General features: G+C 40.8%; 1 protein-coding gene across 1 annotated transcript; it reads left to right on the top strand.

Annotated features, from left to right (window-relative positions):
* Positions 1–878: 878 nt before the first annotated feature.
* Positions 879–9,029, top strand: LOC135526436 (RE1-silencing transcription factor B-like). Its single transcript, XM_064954807.1, has 4 exons — positions 879–1,005; positions 2,741–3,657; positions 3,755–3,838; positions 4,200–9,029. The coding sequence occupies exons 2-4, from the start codon at positions 2,751–2,753 to the stop codon at positions 6,179–6,181; spliced, it is 2,973 nt and encodes a 990-aa protein (XP_064810879.1). The 5' UTR covers positions 879–1,005; positions 2,741–2,750; the 3' UTR covers positions 6,182–9,029.
* The last annotated feature ends 207 nt before the right edge of the window (positions 9,030–9,236 follow it).

Genomic DNA, 9,236 nt, shown 5'->3' with positions numbered 1-9,236 from the left:
TGTTACTGATGGTAGGCTTTGTTACTTTTGTCCCAGCTCTCTGCAGGTCATTCACTAGGTCCCCCCGTGTGTTTCTGGGATTTTTTCTCACCTTTCTTGTGATCATTTTGACTCCACGGGGTGAGATCTTGCGTGGAGCCCCAGATCGAGGGAGATTATCGGTGGTCTTGTATGTCTTCCATTTCCTAATAATTGCTCCCACAGTTGATTTCCTCAAACCAAGCTGTTTACCTATTGCAGATTCAGTCTTCCCACCCTGGTGCAGGTCTACAATTTTGTTTCTGGTGTCCTTTGACAGCTCTTTGGTCTTGGCCATAGTGGAGTGTGGAGTGTGACTGTTTGAGGTTGTGTACAGGTGTCTTTTATACTGATAACAAGTTCAAACAGGTGCCATTAATACAGGTAATGAGTGGAGGACAGAGGAGCCTCTTAAAGAAGAAGTTACAGGTCTGTTAGACACCAGAAATCTTGCTTGTTTGTAGGTGACCAAATACTTATTTTCCACCATAATTTGCAAATAAAATCATAAAAAATCCTACAATGTGATTTTCTGGATTTTTTTTTCTAATTTTGTCTGTCATAGTTGAAGTGTACCTATGATGAAAATTACAGGCCTCTCTCATCTTTTTAAGTGGGAGAACTTGCACAATTGGTGGCTGACTAAATACTTTTTTGCCCCACTCTATATTAGTTTAGTATTAGTTTAATTTATATATAAGAGGAATACATTTTTTTGCCAAAAACGTTTCTAAATGAAAAAAATCAACTCATAATGATTAATAATAGCCGGATTGCTAGATTGTATGGCAATTTGGATCATTGGGATTTGGAAAGAAGAAGACCCCGGCAGAAACACTAGCTGGCGCTGACGTCAGCCATCCATGCAAACACACGGAGCCAGGCCGATGTGTAGGAATGTGTGGAAACTTCTTCCGTGAATAGTTTGTGTACTACTACATCGATAATATAGACCGACTACTGACAAGGAGTGGATACAGATATACGGTGAGTTGTTTAATTTAGGAATTAACATATTTGTTTTCTATTGTTTTAATTTGTGAAACAAACTAACTTTGACGAACAGTTTTGAAAATGGAGGCAGTGTGGGGGTTGTTGAAAGGGAGAGGCGCTGTCCAGGGCTGATTTCAGCACGAATATCAGGACCATGGCTAACATAACGCTGTTCTTAACTTTCTAAGTGTTTATACGCCAAACTTTATTTGTGATATATATATATATATAAAAAAAATAAGTAAAACGAACAACACTCATTATCGCTACATTTTTCAAGAGTTAACAAGTTAACAACCTCGTTTTGTTCGGAGTTTGCTCTTCCGCAAAACTAGTTTTCCGAGTGAAGTTTTGAGGGCCTTGCTGGACAGCGACATTCTCTGCCTGTCGTGGCAAGTTTGCATGGCGATTTGTGGAATACTATTGTTGGTAAAAGTACGTTTTAACTACAATCGATCCATTTGTTAAATAATAACTGTCTTCCCCACGCCCAAACCTTTACTGTAGCTTTTTTTGTTGCAACTTTCTGCTTTGTATTGCTGAGGTCAAGTCCTTGTTTACAACTATAGACTATAACGCAGTCAAATAAATGTCATTTTGCAAGTCATATTGTATTCAGTTTGATTATTGTAATACCAGCATGGTGATAAAGTATGTCTATACACTTTGTCTCATAGTTATAAAGTAAAGACATGTAAAACGTTTATTTTTGATTTGTTTTACGTATTTGGTCATCATTACCATTTAGGTCAATTCTAACTATATATTTTGTTTCGCATTGAGATCATACAACCCCTTTCTTATTTTCTCTGCGTACTAGTTAGAATGTAGGGCAGGCTACTGTAGTTTTTGGGCGCTGTCGACCAAGTTGGTGGTGCTGTTTCAAAATGGCCGAACACACATTTCTGTGCATGCAAACACAGGACTAGGACACTATGGGGTTTCCCAAGGCACTGTGTTAAAGTAAAATACATGACGTAGGCCCACAATGAAGTTATGAAACATACATTTTGAAGTGGTGGGATATTCTTGGTAGTTTTGTGCTAAACATTTAAATATATTTATGGGGGAAAAAACTATTTTATTTTTGATTTAATTGGTTACATTTTAAGTATGAAATAGTCTGGATAAATATTATTTTTTACAAATTAAGAATAGATACAACATTGTCATCTGTTATATACTGGTTCATCACATTGATATGTACAGCAGACTGCATGAAGACATGAATAAATCTAGATAAGGAATCAATTACATGATGAAAGTGTTCTGAAATTGTATAGGTTTAGCATACTTCCCTTTTATTTATTTTGACACTTGTATTGATGACATTTGTTTTTTCTTTATTGTGTCCACCATTCCTGGATTATTATAAAAACATCCTGCACTTTCCAACTATGATATGAATACCAAATTACTAATTCGGAGAAGGAACAGTGACATTACCTTACATGGTATGTCCCTGGTTGGTAGTTGCTTGGAAAACTTGCAAGCCATATCATTTTGATGACGTGGGACTGATGTGTGACTGAGTGGCCTATGTGATAAATGTTCAAAAGATTGATGAAGTCCTGAATTAAAGGCCTGTTAAAACTCATACTCTCTGTGACTACTACTACAAAAATGTAAGTTCTGTAATGAAAACAAATGTAATTTAACATATCTTATTTGAAGTTGTTTGATCAATGACCATGACCTCTGATTCTGCTCTCCTCCCCCACAACCACAGCCCTCCCAGCATGGCTTCTCAGACGGTATATCCAATGGGGTTGGTCATGTATGCCACCTCAGCTGGCATGCCCATGGTGGAGGATGCCCAGGGGTTGGCTGAGCTTCCACAGAATGAGCTGCCGGCCCCACAACTGGTCATGCTCGCCAACGTAGCCTGTGAAAATCCAACAGAAGGGAAGGAGATGATGGAGCTTCAAACCGTCGGCAGCAGCAGCTACTCCGATAGTGAAGACGAGAACATCATCAGATATAGTTACGATAGCCATGAGAGAGAGATGTGTATTGTAGACTACCCAGAGTCTCCACGGGTGGCCCTTTCCCAAGTTGAGGAGATTGACAATGAAGTAGAAGAGGAAGAAGGGCTGGACCTGTCCAAACCCTCTGAACAGCGCCCTTCTAGCCCTCCCACCCCTTTTACCCCTTCTACCCCTCTGGGCATGATCATGGAGTCAGCTAAGAAGAAGAAACCCTTCTTCTGTAAACCCTGCAACTACCAGGCCCAGCGAGAGGAGGAGTTTGTAACCCACATCCAAATCCACAGCGCCAATAGGATGATCGTGGTGAAACGCGTGGAGGGGGACAAGGCACGGGCAAAAGAGACTTTGGCGGGACCAGATCAAGAGGCGGAGAGCGGTGATGGTGGGGCCAACAACAAAGGGGTGATCCGCTGTGAGCGCTGCGGCTACAACACCAACCGCTACGACCATTACATGGCTCACCTCAAGCACCACGAAAAGGAGGGCGACGACCAGAGGGTCTACAAATGCACTATCTGCACTTATACCACCGTCAGCCAGTACCACTGGAGGAAGCACCTCAGGAACCATTTCCCCAGTAAGCTCTTCACTTGCAACCAGTGCTGCTATTTCTCAGACCGTAAGAACAACTACGTGCAGCATATCCGCACCCACACAGGTATGTCAAACAGAACCTTTTCACTCCAAGAATGCACTTAATGGTCAACGTATGAGTGTTTTTAACAGTATAGCTAACTCTGTTTTTGCTGCTGTAGGGGAGCGTCCTTTTCGATGTCCGTACTGTGAGTACTCAAGCTCCCAGAAGACCCATCTTACCAGGCATATGAGAACCCACTCAGGTGAGTGTCTAACACAGGCTACATCACAAAAAAGCCTGACGGTACATATTTCTAGCATGTAGCAGAAATTACACACATAATTGATTGTGCATAGATATAGGTCTCTGTTTTGCTTTCCTCTCATAGTCAACTTTTTCTCCTTTGTTGCATTCGCTGGAGCAGATGGTTTTGGATAAGAACGGTAAAGTGGTTTGCGATACGTGCTGTGAGATGCCTAGTGGTCGACCTGTAATTGTTGCTTGTCTCTCCTTACTCTGGTCCATCTTCCCTGCATGAAATGTGAGCCAGTGTTCCCATTGAAGTTTAATATCAGTTAAAATGTCTGTAACCTGAGCATTTTCCACATTGCTTTTCTTCACAGGTGAAAGGCCTTTCAAATGTGACCGCTGCAACTACCTGGCTGCCAATCAGCATGAGGTGACACGCCATTCCAGACAGGTTCACAATGGACCCAAGCCCCTGTGCTGCCCCCACTGTCCATACAAGACGGCTGATCGCAGCAACTACAAGAAGCATGTGGAGCTCCACCTCAACCCGCGTCAGTTCCTTTGTCCTGTCTGCAAGTACGCCGCTTCCAAGAAGTGTAACCTGCAGTATCACATCAAATCCAGACATCCCGGCTGCCCACAGATTGCAATGGATGTGTCAAAGGTCAAGCTGCGTGTCAAGAAACCTGATTCTGATGAATTCGCTGATGAGTACACCATCGTGAATGGAATTGCAAAGTTTGAGCTGTCTGCAATTGATGATGAGGAGGAGGACATGGAGGAGAGACCAGAGATCTCTGGAGCTGATAAACAATCAAGCCATATCAATCTCTCAACCAAGAAGAGCAGCAATCCCGGCCCTCTTCAAGCTGCAGAAAGTGTAGCAACAGACAAGACCCACAAGAAATGTTGTGTCTCCCCTGTCAAAGAGACACCTAAAAAGTCAAAGGACAAGGCAGAGAAAAAGGTAACACTGAAACGCAAGAGTACAGAGATGAGCAGTGAGAATACAAAGCAGCATGTTACCCTGAAGGAGACAGCAGCTTCAGTTCAAACCACAGGTTATAAAGTTAAGAGACGTCCCAAAAAACAGATGAAGGGGAAAACGAGTGTTCAGGATAAGAGTGAAATAAAGGAAACCGTGGAAAAAGTTCAAAAGGCGAGTTTGGAAGAGGACGATGTTGAGAAGGAGAAATCGGTCAAGGAGACGTTAGAGAAAGACATGCTGGAGAGGGAGAATATGGAGAAAGTGAAGGAGGAAAACAAGAAGCTGGAGAAGGAGAAAAAAGAGCAGCTGGGAACACTGAAGAATGAGAGGGAAGGAAAAGAGAACAAAAACACAACAAAATCTAAGAAGAGTCCTTCTAAAAAAATTAAGAAAGTGGTTGATAAGACTGTTGCAAAAGCACCTCAAAGTCTGGACGCACCAGTGGAAAAACAGGGAGAGAAGAGCAGGACAAAGCCGCGAAAGAGAAAGGCTGCAGAGGCCTTGGACTTATCAATGAAGGAATCTCCTGAGGAGCCCTGCACCAACATAAAGGCCAAACGGTTAAAAATCAAGGCTGGTCACAAGTCACAATCAAAAGCCAGTATCCGCCAAAGCATGACGACTGAGCCTTGCTCACTGTCAGAACAGGAGAACCCAGCAAACCAGATTATGAACTCGCCTGTGAAAAAGAGCAACAAGACAGAAGCAAGCTATGAAGAGACCGAGGCTTCCAGTGAGAACAAGGGGTGTTCCATCATTGAGAACCCTATTAGCCTCCCTGAAAACAAAAAGGGTCCAGCTACAAAGCTTCAGCCAACAGTTCTACAGGGAGAGCAGAAGGCGTCTGACCAGGAGACTGTCCCCGCTATGCATACCTCTACATCTCAGGACACAACTCCACAGGCTGAGCAGGCTAAGGTCGCCGACCATTCAGAGGAAACTCCTACTCCTGAAGATGGGTCCCCATCTCCCACAGAAATTGACGGCTCTCCCGATTTCAGACGGCCACAGGGAGAACCATCAACACCAACAACACCCTCCCTGGAGCTCCCTAGGCCAAGAGGAAAGCCTACCGAAACTGAAGAGGACGAGGGCATCCACAGTCATGACGGAGGAAGTGAGATCAGTGATAGTGCCTCGGAGGGCAGCGACGACTCGGGGCTCAACGGACTGGCCGCTGCCGCCGGCAAACTGTCCAATGACCCTGAAACTCCCACAGAAGAGATTCCGACTCCAACTGAACTCAAGAGTCACATGTGTATTTTCTGCGACCGTACCTTCCCCTTGGAGGTGGAGTACCGTCGGCACCTGAATCGCCACCTGGTGAATGTGTACTATCTTGACAATGCATCCAAGCTGGACCAGTGAGTGACTGCAGAGCAGGGGGCTTTGATTTATCCCATTTTAATCAGTTTCAGCAGTGTATTTTTGTTTTACCCTTTCTACCTGTTATAAAACATAATTGTCTGTGTAAACATGTTGACACTACATATTCAGTTACCTTGCATTAGTGCTCACTAGTAAGTACTGTATAAAATATGATATGGTATGCCTAAAACTCTGACAGCCATTGTAATACAGTTTTAGGCCGACTCGTTAATTTGATTATTGGTTCACAGATTGGTTCCCAGACATTTTGACTATTAATTCTACAGTTCTTGTTTTCAAACATGATGGGATGCCTTTAATTTAAATCATAAAGGATATGTGAGTTAATACGTGAGAGGCCCCCCAAAAAAATTAATTGTTTGGCATTTGGCTGAAACACCCATCAAAGAAAATATGGGATATTAATTTTGTTGCTTGTAAAGCTCAGAATACTTGTACATCTCATATGGTTATTCACCTACTGGTATCTAAAATCGAATAGCATTGTATATATCTTACATATATAGTCGATATAGTTGATAGTCAAGAAATCGCTACACCTTGCCGGTTGAGTTTCTATATTAGAAGAAGCCACCAAGAGATGAGTTGCACCAGTTTTTTGTATTTTTATCCATCAGCCCTGTTGAACGACAATAGTACGTCTATTATGAAAGGAAGTGGTACACTTTTTCAATGAAGTACCAAAGAAACCCCTTCATTCACACGGTGATTATATTAGAAGGACCCAGGTGGTCCTGTTGTGTGAGTCCACTCCAGTGAAGTGGTCTGTGCCCTAAATGGGGAAGAGGGCTGCATGTTCAAAGTCGGCACACGTGTAAGTTGTCCACTCCACCATTTAGGGAGCACTTGACAACTACTTTAATTTGTCTTTTTATTGATAACATCAATAGAGATTTTTTATTAAACATTGTATAAATCAATTATCAATCTTCACAATGGACTAATTATAAAAATCTCTTAATTACAAAAAAACTTGACTTACACTCAAATTGATGAACTATGAAATGTGGTGAGTTTTTTTGGGGTTCATCCGGTACAATGGTGGCGAGATGTGTATAGAATTGTTTCTTGAGTTAATGTTTGAAATATGTTGTCACTTTTTGAATATCCAAGTAAATGTAGTCATACAAAAAAACTCATACTACTCATTAATAAATGCACAACTCTGTGGAAAGTAGGGTGTTCCTAGTGTCAGCCTACTGGACCTTGACATTTGTAGCCCTCTAGAACTTAAGATATGGATAGAGATTTTCTGGGTGGTATAAAACAGATACTATGTTGCTATCACTGACAGAGAATAGACAGCTAACATTGAAAACAAGTTATGAAATGGAAGTTTGTGAACACACCATTATCAGTTTTGTATCTGATTTCAGAAAAAGTCCAAAGATGTTTCTATTTTTTTTTTACAGTTGTTGAGCCTGCGAAGATGCCTGTAGTTCTACATTTTCTTCTTCTTTTTTTTTACTCTTCAGTGCCTTCGACAATCAGTATTTTATGTTTTTGCATATTAACAGTGTAGGTTTCTGTTAATTGAGTCACATTCTGTGTACACTGTAAGAGCTCTGATTTCAATTATATTGTTGTTACATCATGTCTATCTTTATAACCATTCCTTGAGGTTTAGTTGCAATTGTTTGATTTCTCTGACTGTTGCTGTTTTTATTACCCCACTCATCTGTTTTTACAGAATTGTACTTCCAAAGCGTAGCCTGTGAAATACTTCATTCATATGCATGTAGTTTTCTGTACTATGAGGTGATTGTTAGACTGAGCTAATAAAAAAAAAATATGCCATGTGTACTCTTTTAGTAAATTCAGTGCAATATATTTTGGGTGTGATGCCAAAGTGAGAAGATATAGAATTATAAAGATGTATGTCTTGAGTATCCTGACTATTGGAAGGAACAGACTATACCAGGGTTCCCTGGGAAACTGGTCCAATTTAGCCGATGTGCTCTTGAACCGGTCTATAAATGCAGTTTCCCAGGGAACACTATCTAGACAGTTAGATTCCGTAGCACTGTAAATGTACACCGTTTATCTCTTTGTTCACTTACTGTATTGTGCTTGTTAATGGATAAGAACTGTATTTCAGTCATTGTAACCATTTTGCATTCACATATTGTAATCATATGTACCGTAAAACTTCAATTAAATGCTGAGTCTCAAATTGCCAGCCGCCTGTTCATTTTAATAGCTGGGAATCGGCACACATTTCAGCAAATAAACGCATGTTTCAAATGAATTCCCGGGTCTAATGAATTGCTTACGATATTCCCATGTGTATTAATTATTTATTTTTATTCTGTCATTGTTGCTAGCTATGTCGCCACCAAAAAGAAAAAAATACATTCAATTCATGTTGCTGAAGGGTGAAATTGGGGTGTTTGATATGCAGCCTTTGCTAGACTGATCTGCGATGGATTTGTTATGTTTATACTGGTCACAAACAGTGTGGTAGTCTTTACAACATTTTATTGAGGAAAAGCTGTGTGCATTAGGAAATAGAAGCCTGGCTCAAATAAGCGCTGGTTGTGTTCAGCGATTAAAGCAAATACATGCCCAGGCTATTTTTTTTTTTTTTTACTGTTAGCCTATACCTGTCATTTGCAGTTAGTGAAGAAATGTACTCTTTTTCAATATAATAATTGACAACTAACTTCTATTAATACCTTCACCAAAGTGGGGAGTTATTGGCCATTGTCCCTAAGACTTTTTGAAAACAATTGGCTGTTTTTAAAACCATTTTGTGCAGGTTAAAACAAAGCATCCTGTACCATTTTCTGCTCTACGCTTTTTAATAAAGGTTGGCTTAATATCCAGAGGTATTGTTGGTGTGTGATTCCTTCCCATTTCTTACCTTTTCAGCAGTTACTGATATGTTTAATAATATATTATACTAAAGGTGCCTGCTGTCTAAATGTAATGAAAGAAATGTAAATTTAAGCAGCCTACACATTGATAAATGACAACAGCTGTTTATATGTTGGGTATTTACAATCATTACATTTACAATGTTACAAAACCCAGA

Source organism: Oncorhynchus masou, chromosome 32 (genome assembly GCF_036934945.1).
Source record: "Oncorhynchus masou masou isolate Uvic2021 chromosome 32, UVic_Omas_1.1, whole genome shotgun sequence".
In the NCBI taxonomy this organism is placed as follows: Eukaryota; Metazoa; Chordata; class Actinopteri; order Salmoniformes; family Salmonidae; genus Oncorhynchus; species Oncorhynchus masou.
Note: the sequence above shows the minus strand (reverse complement) of the source record. Positions and strands in the feature narration are given on the sequence as shown.